The sequence below is a fragment of the Grampus griseus genome (assembly GCF_964374135.1).
Source record: "Grampus griseus genome assembly, chromosome: 1".
Classification (NCBI taxonomy): domain Eukaryota; kingdom Metazoa; phylum Chordata; class Mammalia; order Artiodactyla; family Delphinidae; genus Grampus; species Grampus griseus.
The window spans coordinates 29374125-29386416 of NC_139017.1; the positions used below are offsets into that span (position 1 = coordinate 29374125).

At 41.5% G+C, this 12292-nt stretch overlaps 1 protein-coding gene across 1 annotated transcript; it reads right to left on the minus strand.

The window, feature by feature from the left end:
• Positions 1–458: 458 nt before the first annotated feature.
• On the minus strand, positions 459–1757 carry BECN2 (beclin 2; the record flags this gene model as incomplete). The annotated part of the gene is made up of 1 exon (XM_082652281.1): positions 459–1757. One exon carries the CDS (start codon positions 1755–1757, stop codon positions 459–461), a length of 1299 nt encoding a protein of 432 aa, XP_082508407.1.
• Positions 1758–12292: the final 10535 nt, after the last annotated feature.

The following is a 12292-nucleotide window of genomic DNA, read 5'->3' on the forward strand; positions in this document are numbered from 1 at the left end:
ATGAAGAGGAAGGGTTTACACTGTATATCACAGCAGAAATGTAATAATCTTTCAACATTTACTTCCTGACTCCAAAGTTCCACTACATAAAAATGGTCCAAGTACTTTCCTCATAAAAAATTAAAGACCTCCACCTCTCTCCTTACTACCTCATCCTCTCACCCCCCACCCACCCCTCAGTTCTCTCTGCAATCTTTATCCCTTCTTAAGGAGGAATAATCTTGTCAACCTATGATTTCACCTTTGTCATTTTGAATGTTTGTCTGGGAAGAAAGAGAGAGGGAGGACAAAGCAAAGTCTTTTGGTTTGCTCTGGACAATAATCTTAAATTAGTGCCTGTATGGCCATCCATTTTTTAAATTATAAACATATTCTTCAGTTTTAAATTTTATCTGATAACATTTCACAAATAAAATCTTAAAGCAAAAAAAAAAAATCTCTCTCTCATAGAAAAAAAGTTATTTTTGACAATATCTTAAGGAGACCCAAGTGAGACTACACTCAAAATTTATAAGCATAAGCTTGAGTGCTTTTGTCCACTCCTCCTCTGTGTTCAAGTGGGTTCTGATGGAGTAGAATCCACCACTGCTTCCGGGGTCTTCCATCAGGCCTTTCTTCACATGAATCTTGTAGGGCAAACAGAGACCTGACCCACCTTTCTCAGCCAGTTCCTTGAACTGCTGCATGCAGTCCAGGAAAGCCATCATAGCCTGGTCAAATTTGTTATGCAAGAAAACATTCCGCTTCCCATTAGAGAACAATGGCAGCTCAATGCAGTCATCTGTTAAAGACTTCAGATAGGAATGGTTTCCACAGGGGATGAGTCGGTACCTCTGAAACTCCAGTCCAATTGTATTGGACAGGGCAAGGAGCAGCAAGGCTGTCTGTCCCCAGGCTATGTTAATCTCATTCCAGCACACAGGGACAGTGGGGAGGCAGCCCAACCTGAAGTTATTGATGGTAGTTAAGGGGCCATCATGCCAGATCTCAAATGTGGCATTAAAGATACTGGTTTTCTCCAGCTGGTGCCACTGGATCTGGGCGTACCATAGCCGCTTCTCCACACTACTCAGCTCGTCATGTAGTTCTAGTTGTTGCCATTTCAATTTACTGTAGTCCTTCTGGTACTGCTTTTCTTGCTGGTCCAGGATCTCAGTCTCTGCCTGGGCTGCCTCGAGATCTGCTGCTGCTCTTTCTCGGTTCTTTTCCACCTCCTCCAGCTCCTGGACCAGCCTCGTTTCCTCCAGCTCCAGGCCCTTCAGCTTCTCCTGCAGCGACTCCCTCTCCTCACTTATGAACTCCCTGGTCTCCAAACAGCGTTTGTAGCTCTGAATCTCAGATTCTGTGATGGTGAGTTGGACGTCCAGTTGCTCTAAAAGATTGTCAGTACAGTCCTCACACATGGGGTGGTCCACATCTGTTTCACCAGAGAGGATGTCAAACATGTCGCTTGCAGCCTTCTGGATGTTACTGAGAGTTCTCAGGGAGCCCAAATTCCCAAGCAGGGTGAAGCTGTCAGGATTGTCCCAGGACGTTCTGCCACCAGGGAGGCCAGGAAGGGTCCTGTACGAGGCACCTTCCTGTAGATTTTCAAAATCTGCCTCCTCCCTGGAAGGAGGGTCTCCCTCCTGGGTTTTTCCTGGCTCCCCCTGAGCTGGGATGAGCATCAAAGCTTCAGGTTCTTGGGAGGTCTCCATGGACTGATTCAGTTTCAGGGGCTGGCTGCAACGTTGGCAAATGAAGCAGAGGGAGGACATGGTGGAGGTCTTGACTCTCACCTTGACACTGTTCCCTCCCTCGGTCGCCAGGGAATTAACCCTTTATACCTTTTAAAACTCTTTCTAGAGGAGAGATTCTTTTCAAATGCATATCTCATCTTGTCACTGTCCTAAAAACCTTACAATGGTACCCTCCTTAGATACTTTTAGACCTCCCTTAACTCCTTATAGACAAGTGACTCTTTCTAAAAAGAAAAGCTGATCATCTTACTCCTCCTTTAACATTAAAGAGTAATCTTTCTAAAACTAAAATCTGATCATGGACACCTCCTTAAAATGTTTAATGCCCTTATCTTAAGATAAAGTCTAATCATCTTAACCTGACACCAAGGCCTCTGCCCATCTTTCCAGCTTTTCCTCTCCCCATTTCCTGCCACCCTCACCATGTACTCCTGCATAATAACTGAATTTCAGTTCTTCCAACATTTCTTATTGTTCCGTCTGACTAGAACACTCTTCCTTTCCCTCTTTACCTGGATAACTTCTACCCATCCTTTAGGGTTAGGTGTCATTTCCTTCAGGAAGCCTTCCCTGACTACCAAATTTAGGCTTTCTGTTCTGATGACACATTTCACATTCTTTATCACATAGTAATGTAATGGGCATACATGGAAAATATATTAGTTTAATTAACAAATCACACCAAATAATGTAGTTTGGAGGTTATGTATTTTGCCATCAGCTCAGCCAGAGATTAATACGCCAAGCATTTACGTAACATAAAAGAGCAAATAACAAAAAACTTTACAAGTATGTTGACTTCCATAGACAACCACCCAAGTAAGCACATTATGTTAGCCAGAAGTACTTGCTCTGAAATAAAACCCTTGTGGACTTCTAACCCGCAGTTATTGACTTGATGGAGTGGAGCATAAGATAAACGCACACAGAAGAACCCAGTCTTAAATGGAGACCACAGTAAGGGGCGTAAAGTCATAGGGCCTTTCTCTCCCAGTGTCCAGCAGGAAGCAGCATGCCAACCACACCAGGAGAGGCTCAGGGCGGGAGCAGGAAGCCTTCCTGCAGACTCACTGAAGTGTGGTCCGGGACTTTACCAGGTTAAGCACACGAGGCAGTTGTGCTGCACTGCACTTCATGCTGAGGGACTTTGCTCTAGCAAGGAAACACACCTCCCGCTGGCCACCCTTCACTGTAGTTTTCAAACCCCACTTAATCAGTCACCGTCATGGCTGAAATTGGTAATTTACACTTGTTACCACTTAGCTCTTCACCAGTATCCTATGTGTGTGAACCTCAAAAATTCCTGGGAGATGGGAAGACTGGAAGTGCATTAAGGTAAAGAGAGGTTGAACAGCTAGTCAAGGGTCCTTCTAGCCCTCATAACCTCTCTGAAATGCCTCAAATCAATCCATTATAGAAGCATCCTCTAGAAGTTGGGAACATCTGATGTATAGGCAACCTGTCAGAAGCACAAGTGACAAGAAGACTTGCTATTGGCATCTGAAGTGGGGGGCTGGAGGCTGCCTTGTGGGACTGATCTCTTAACCTGTGGGATCTGATGCTATCTCTGGGTAGATAGTATAAGAATTGAGTTGAATTGTAGGACATGCAGCTGGTGTCAGAATTACTTGGTGAGGAAAGGACCCACACACTGTGATTGGGAGCATAATCCTAGTTGGTGTCAGAATATTATGGAGTCAGTGTTTAATGGGGACAGAGTTTTAGTTTGGGAAGATAAAAATTTCTGGAGATGGACAGTGGCAATGGTTGCACAACAATATGAATGTACTTAATACCACCTAACTGTATACCTAAGAATGGTTAAGGTGGTATTTTATCACAATTAAAAATAAAATAATAATAAAAGAAATTAAAAGACCTGCTTAAAGCAGCTGTCTCTCGGCAGTAAGTAAGAGAGTTATTAGAAACTGGCTGAAGAGCACTTTTCTACTTGCTGGATGGGATGCTGCCCGATTCATGAATCATTTAATAAATCCAATTAGGTCTTAAAAAAAAAAAAAGACAGAAAAAGACAAAAGAAACTGACTGAAATGTTGTTCATTTTCCTGGAGATTTAAAATGTCCTGGGACTCTCAGCTGGGCTCAAAGTGCAAGGCCATCTCATTGTTAACTAGAAAAAAATATTCACAGCTCAAAAAGACTACCCAAATATGCCTCTGTTTGCTATGATTAAAATCGGAAACTTCATGTTATATATCTTACCACAATTTAAAAAAACCTCAAGGCTGCCCTGTCCAATGGGCCTTTGAATGTCCCGTTTCCTTTATAAACCTCCACAGACTGAGTGTGGGACATGCAAAGTGTCTGAGGAAGGACTTCTGCTGCTGCAGAGGCCAGAGACCTCGGGGGCCCAGATGTGACTCATGCAGAATAAAAAGGCAATGATCATAATTACAGAGGAGGCTAGCTTTATGGTTCACATAAAAAAATCTTGAAAAGGATTTTAAGCTTTATTTCATTTTATTTTGCTTCAGACTAACCAGGTGTCCTTTCAAGGTCTCCTTGCTAGCAAGACTCCAGATAAGTTATTTGGATCAAGCTGGAATGAAAATATTTTCTTCAAGACTCAAACCATCAAAAGAGCCAAGATTCTGGCTTTCTGTCCCAGGTCAGCTGCTGATTTAGGAAGTCATTTAAGCTCTCAGTCTTCTTAGTTAACTTCTGTGAAATGGGTGTAATGCTGGCAATTAAATGTTGTTCACAACAGCTACGAAGCGGTTTCCAGTATATGGACAAGGCAAAGTACACTGAGCACCCTCCTTGCTTGGCACAGTGTGTGGGTTAAGTGCTCAGTAAATCATTGAAAATTCCCATGCCGTCAGTGCTCGGAAGTGCTCAGACTGAGGGACTATAGCTCCCACCTTCTGCCACTCCCTACTCATTTCTAATACCGTGCCATCATCAGGGAGGGGAAAATTTCCCCCCTACCCCTCCTGAGTTCTTGTGGCTGGACTAATAATTAAATTGACACAAGACAGTTTAACAGGAGAAAAGTAAACAAATTTTAATTTGTGCACACACAGATCTATAGAAATGGGACCTAAGAAGTGGCCAAAGCAGGCAGCTTTTAAACTTTTTAGACAAAGAAACAATACATTTGTGAGGAATTGACAGGATAAAGAAACTTAGGTTTTGGGTGCTCAATCAGTGAAGAATCTAAACAGAGTTGGGGCTTGTGGTAGTAAATGTTAAATGTAACAAGGCTTGTTTATAGAGGCTTCTCAGCACCAATTCCCTATCTCTGGCGATAAGGGTATTCTTTCACAGGGGAAATTTATTTCCTGCTTTTGGGGAGACAGAAAGGAGGGTCCATGTGTTCCTCTTGCACTGGCTGTGTACAGTCCTTAAGTTCTTAAGCAACTTTAATTCAAAATAATCAATACACCATTGAGGCATATTTTGGGGCAGCCTACTCTGGGCCCCACCACTGTAAAAGTAAAGTATAAAATTACAACAGAGCTAACTTGAGGAAATTGTACATCTAAAACAAATATTCTTTATTTGCAAAAAACATTCACAGAATTCCTAGAAGTATATTGTTGGCTAATGTGTTACAGATCATTAACTCTTCATAATTGGAATTCAACACCAAATGAAGGTCAGAATTTTCTTCCATGACCATCTACCTGTGAAGACTGACTCCTCTTTCACCTAGACACTGACACTTGCATCCACAGATCTCAGCAAATGGCACTTGGTATATTTACCCCTACGCTGAACTATATACCTCTTAAGAATATTGTTGAAACATCTTGACTCCATTTTATCCTTCCTTCCTTTCTTCTTTTTTTCCCCCTTCTTATGGAAGGGCTTCTAGACACCATGACTCATGACTCCAGTCAAATAATCCATACATCTCATTATAATGAAATATACAGTCATCCCTCAACATCCACGAGGGATTAGACCCAGGATCCCTGTGGATACCTAAATCCCCAGAGGCTAAAGTCCCTTACAAAAAAATGACACAGTATTTGCATATAACCCAAGCACATCCTCTCGTATACTTTAAAGCATCTCTGGATTACTTATGCTACCAAATAAAATGTAAATGCTATGTAAATAGTTGCCAAGGTGACAAATTCAAGTTTTGCATTTTGGAACTTTCTGGAATTATTTTTTTCCGAGTATTTTTGATCCTCGGTTGATTGCATCTGTGGATGTGAAACCCATGGATATGTAGAGCCAACTGTGTTGGTAATTCTTTTTTTTAGAAATCATAATAATTTGATAATTAGACTAAGGGTCTGGGAATCAAGTTTTTATTGCCTGTACCAGATTATTCATCCCTTTCACAAGAAAGGCCCTTAGATATTCCTGATGACACATCCATTACCTCACAAGGGAACTGTAGGGATCACACACTCCCAAAGCCCTTGGCTATCTGTACAGGGAATGCACCATCCTCAATATTTAGGCTCAGGCAGATTTTGAGGGGAGGGGGGCAAGATGGCTGGAAAGCAGGACCTCGGTCCTCATCTTCTTTGAAGAAAGAATTCAGCAAAGAGACAGAGATTGTGAAGCAAACAAAGCATTTATCAGAAGGAAAGTATGTGCGGAAGAGCACACAGACAAATTCTGAGTTACGTACAATAGGGGTGGCATAGATTGCTTATATGGGGGCAGTATTCTGGGTTGTCTCCAGCCAATCATCTTGTTTGTGCCCATATTTGGCCTGACTTAGGGTCCTTCCTGGTGGGAGCATGTGCATCTCTCAGCCAAAATAGATTCCAGCATGAAGGTTTCTGGGAGGTTGGCAGGACATGTTATGGACTGGCAGCCCCTCCCTCCTTTTGACCCCTTCCCTAGACTGAGGACCTTCCCAGTGCATGTGTGGGCTGGGAAATCCTCTTGACAACAAGAATGAGGAAAAATGTGGTCACTTTGTCTTTTACCTAGTCAGGGCCTGATGTTCCTGCTAGTGTCATACCTTGGAGCCTCAGCAGGAGACCTGTTGCAGTTGCTCAGCCTGGGGCTCATCTATCTCCTACCTCAAGGACTTTGTCCTTACCATCCTTATAATCATTATCAGGGAGAGGAAATTCCCCAGGAGGCGGCTCTCATCCTGATGACCTAACGTAGCTCCTGTCAAGATGGTGAATGCTCACAGGCAGGACAATATATAGAAGGCCAAACTAGCTGAAACCCAAATGCTGACACCCCCAACAATCTACCCACTGCTTCTGATGTTCTCCTCCGTGCCATGGGCTCCATTAAACATATCTTTCCTCTCTCTAAGACTAAATTAACACAACTACCCTCTTCTTTCATCCCGGTTCTGGGGTTTAGGACTGTTGGTAGCCAGCTGGTTTCTTCTACTCTGTTTTGATATAGTAGGAAAAGCTCTGGCCTGGGATTCAGGAAACTTGGTTTCTTTCTTTCTTTTTTTTTTTTTTTTAACATCTTTATTGGGGTATAATTGCTTTACAATGGTGTGTTAGTTTCTGCTTTATAACAAAGTGAATCAGTTATACATATACATATGTTCCCATATGTCTTCCCTCTTCCATCTCCCTCCCTCCCACCCTCCCTATCCCACCCCTCCAGGCTGTCACAAAGCACCGAGCCAATATCCCAGTGCCATGCGGCTGCTTCCCACTAGCTATCTACCTTACATTTGTTAGTGTGTATATGTCCATGACTCTCTCTCACCCTGTCACAGCTCACCCTTCCCCCTCCCCATATCCTCAAGTCTGTTCTCCAGTAGGTCTGCGTCTTTATTCCTGCCTTACCCCTAGGTTCTTCATGACATTTTTTTCCTTAAATTCCATATATATGTGTTAGCATACAGTATTTGTCTTTTTCTTTCTGATTTACTTCACTCTGTATGACAGACTCTAGGTCTATCCACCTCATTACAAATAGCTCAATTTCGTTTCTTTTTATGGCTGAGTAATATTCCATTGTATATATGTGCCACATCTTCTTTATCCATTCATCCCATGATGGGCACTTAGGTTGTTTCCATCTCCGGGCTATTGTAAATAGAGCTGCAATGAACATTTTGGTACATGAATCCTTTTGAATTTTGTATTTCTCAGGGTATATGCCCAGTAGTGGGATTGCTGGGTCATATGGTAGTTCTATTTTTAGATTTTTAAGGAACCTCCATACTGTTCTCCATAGTGGCTGAACCAATTCACATTCCCACCAGCAGTGCAAGAGGGTTCCCTTTTCTCCACACCCTCTCCAGCATTTATTGTTTCTGGATTTTTTGATGATGGCCATTCTGACTGGTGTGAGATGATATCTCATTGTAGTTTTGATTTGCATTTCTCTAATGATTAATGATGTTGAGCATTCTTTCATGTGTTTGTTGGCAGTCTGTGTATCTTCTTTGGAGAAATGTCTATTTAGGTCTTCTGCCCATTTTTGGATTGGGTTTTTTGTTTTTTTGTTATTGAGCTGCATGAGCTGCTTGTAAATTTTGGAGATTAATCCTTTGTCAGTTGCTTCATTTGCAAATATTTTCTCCCATTCTGAGGGTTGTCTTTTGGTCTTGTTTATGGTTTCTTTTGCTGTGCAAAAGCTTTTAATTTTCATTAGGTCCCATTTGTTTATTTTTGTTTTTATTTCCATTACTCTAGGAGGTGGGTCAGAAAGGATCTTTCTGTGATTTATGTCACAGAGTGTTCTGCCTATGTTTTCCTCTAAGAGTTTGATAGTTTCTGGCCTTACATTTAGGTCTTTAATCCATTTTGAGCTTATTTTTGTGTATGGTGTTAGGGAGTGATCTAATCTCATACTTTTACATGTACCTGTCCAGTTTTCCCAGCACCACTTATTGAAGAGGCTATCCTTTCTCTACTGTACATTCCTGCCACCTTTATCAAACATAAGGTGTCCATATGTGCGTGGGTTTATCTGTGGGCTTTCTATCCTGTTACATTGATCTATCTTTCTGTTTTTGTGCCAGTACCATACTGTCTTGATTACTATAGCTTTGTAGTATAGTCTGAAGTCAGGGAGCCTGATTCCTCCAGCTCCTTTTTTCGTTCTCAAGATTGCTTTGGCTATTCGGAGTCTTTTGTGTTTCCATACAAATTGTGAAATTTTTTGTTCTAGTTCTGTGAAAAATGCCAGTGGTAGTTTGATAGGGATTGCATTGAAGCTATAGATTGCTTTGGGTAGTAGAGTCATTTTCACATTGTTGATTCTTCCAATCCAAGAACATAGTATACCTCTCCATCTGTTTGTATCATTTAATTTCTTTCATCAGTGTCTTATAATTTTCTGCATACAGGTCTTTTGTCTCCTTAGGTAGGTTTATTCCTAGGTATTTTATTCTTTTTGTTGCAATGGTAAATGGGAGTGTTTTCTTGATTTCACTTTCAGATTTTTCATCCTTAGTGTATAGGAATGCCAGAGATTTCTGTGCATTAATTTTGTATCCTGCTACTTTACCAAATTCATTGATTAGCTCTAGTAGTTTTCTGGTAGCATCTTTAGGATTCTCTATGTATAGTATCATGTCATCTGCAAACACTGACAGCTTTACTTCTTCTTTTCCGATTTGGATTCCTTTTATTTCCTTTTCTTCTCTGATTGCTGTGGCTAAAACTTCCAAAACTATGTTGAATAAGAGTGGTGAGAGTGGGCAACCTTGTCTTGTTCCTGATCTTAGTGGAAATGCTTTCAGCTTTTCACCATTGAGGATGATGTTTGCTGTGGGCTTGTCATATATGGCCTTTATTATGTTGAGGGAGGTTCCCTCTATGCCTACTTTCTGCAGGGTTTTTATCATAAATGGGTGTTGAATTTGGTCAAAAGATTTCTCTGCATCTATTGAGATGATCATATGGTTTTTCTCCTTCAGTTTTTAAATATGGTTTACCACATTGATAGATTTGCATATATTGAAGAATCCTTTCATTCCTGTAATAAACCCCACTTGATCATGGTTTATGATCCTTTTAATGTGCTGTTGGATTCTGTTTGCTAGTATTTTGTTGAGGATTTTTGCATCTATGTTCATCAGTGATATTGGCCTGTAGTTTTCTTTCTTTGTGACATCCTTGTCTGGTTTTGGTATCAAGGTGATGGTGACCTCGTAGAAGGAATTTGGGGGTGTTCCTCCCTCTGCTATATTTTGGAAGAGTTTGAGAAGGATAGGTGTTAGCTCTTCTCTAAATGAGGAAACTTGGTTTCTGCTCGTAATTTGCTACAAATAGTTATCTGTCCATCTCAGTTTTCTCATTTGTAAACTAAGGGACTTGAAGCAAGTGATATTCAAAGTCTTCTTAACCTCAGTTGTGTATAAATTTTTCATTTCTTTTAGTTAGGGTTGCCAACTAGTTCTTGTGCCCACCTCAAACTCTCTCCTTCCACCCATAACTATATCACTGAAAAGTCATTTAAAACCCAGAGTTTATTAAAATGTACAGACTTACATCCAAAAATAACTATGTGATATGACCATATGACTATAGACTATGTTTTCAATTATTTGGGTAGCTTGGGCTAAGTGTTTATGCTTGACACACTGTTTCAATGGCAAAGATGTTGGTGATTGATGCCAAATTCTGGGTCACATCATCACGATGTGCCCAGCAAACAGAGCCTAGAGTGGCAGGATCCTGTGTGGTCCCAGGACTGTTGGGATTATGGAGAAGGTGGAAAGTGAGGGGTCTCTACCAGTTGTCAGGGCACAAGTTTAAGTGAGGTGCTGCAGGGGAGAGTGAAACAAGTGGTCAGAGTGAGGAATACAGGATTAGATCTGGAAATGGTGGAACAGTTCTGGGCAATAAGACTGATGAAGGCAAAAGTATTTGGGGCCAGCGTGGAGGGCGGCCAGCCAACTTTATGTCAAAAGTTTGGGCTGGCTACAGAGTTAGCTTATCATTATCACATTCATTTATTGAATCCTTACAGGCACTGGGAAAAGGATGGAGGCTAACATTTTTTGAGTACCTGTCATGTTCCCAGCTTAGTTTATAGATTGTGTTACTGTTGCTCAAATATTCATCCTTCCCTCCCTCCACATAGGGACTTATTTTGTACAATGGACTGGGCTGAAGTGACAACATGCTAGTACCAAGTCCAGGTTTCTGCTAACCCTCTTCTGCTCCTGTCCTCCATCATGAGACAAGCATATCCCATAAAGGAGCTGCTCCTTTAACCTTGGTCCCCAGATGAGAAGACATCTAGAACCCAACCATAACCTACCTGCAAAACTCTGAGAAATAAATGCTTGAGTTGTAAGCCACTAAAACTGGGGGATTATTATCACAGCAAAATCTGACTAATAGACACAGTGTTAATCACTTGACATGTATTTTCTCACTTTAGTCCTTTGAAAACAGGAAACAGAATCTCAGAAAGGTGAATATCAGAATCCCTCAGGTGCTGGGATTTAGGCCCAGGCATATTTGACCTCAAAAGCCATGCTTTCCAGGGAATTCCCTGGTTGTGCAGTGGTTACGACTCCATGCTCCCAATGCAGGGGGCCCGGGTTCAATCCCTGGTCAGGGAACTAAATCCCACATGCATGCCACAACTAAGAGTTCACATGCTACAACTAAGGAGCCTGGCTGCTGCAACTAAGGAAACCACGTGCCACAACTAAGACCTGCTGCAACCAAATACATAAATAAAATATATTAAAAAAAAACATGTTTTACAGTAAAACATAACAACTCTAGTCCTTGATGAGCAAAGTGCGCTAAGTTGACTTAGCATAGAACTGTGGTCTTAGAGAAAATGTTAACTGAACATGCCTCCAGTAACCCTAGGTACAAAAGTCTCAGACTCTTCCACTGAGCAGATGTCCTAATATGAGTTCTATATAAACAAAGCAGCCTCAGATGCTCAGATGCTGGCAGCCTCTTCTCTCCCTTCTCCCTATATGCCAAACATACATAATATAGTTAGGAATAGACCACAAAGTGGCATCACAGCTAACAGATGGTCAGACTGCTTCCAATACCTTTAGAGAGAATAAAAACAATATGACCCTACCTCACAGATCCTACATTCTTCTGTCAGAAAGCCATGGCTCTTTTGCTTTCATGAGTCATGCTTGCAGGTATTTGTGTGTGACTCTCAGGGGTGAAAAATGATGCTCTGGCATGGAGAAGAACTGCAGGGCTTACTAGTCCCTTACCAGTGGAAAGTAGGAAAAGGAAAACCATGTAACATGGAATGGAAAGGCTGTTTGGTAATTGGCTGGGGAAGGACAGCAGGATTTCATGGAGTCAACCAGAAAAGATATTTCAAGTATATTTTTCAAAGAGCCTGAGTAACTTTTCCAAATGTACTGTATCCAGGGTCAGACTTGCTCCAAGAGAAGTTGAATATGGCCCTGTGGTCTACTAAGAAACTTCTTTGTTAGTGTCTTTAGGGCTTAAAGGAAGGGTCTACTTCCCCTATCCTGCTGCTCTAATGTCTAGGAATTCACACAGCCTGTGCCTGGGTCAGAATCTATTTGTTCTTAGTTATGCAGAATTGGGAAGTTTCTTCTTTCTAGAACATGCTAAGTTCTTTCCTTTTCCTAGATGGCTCTTCAAGCACAGATGACTGCCTTCAGGCCTCAG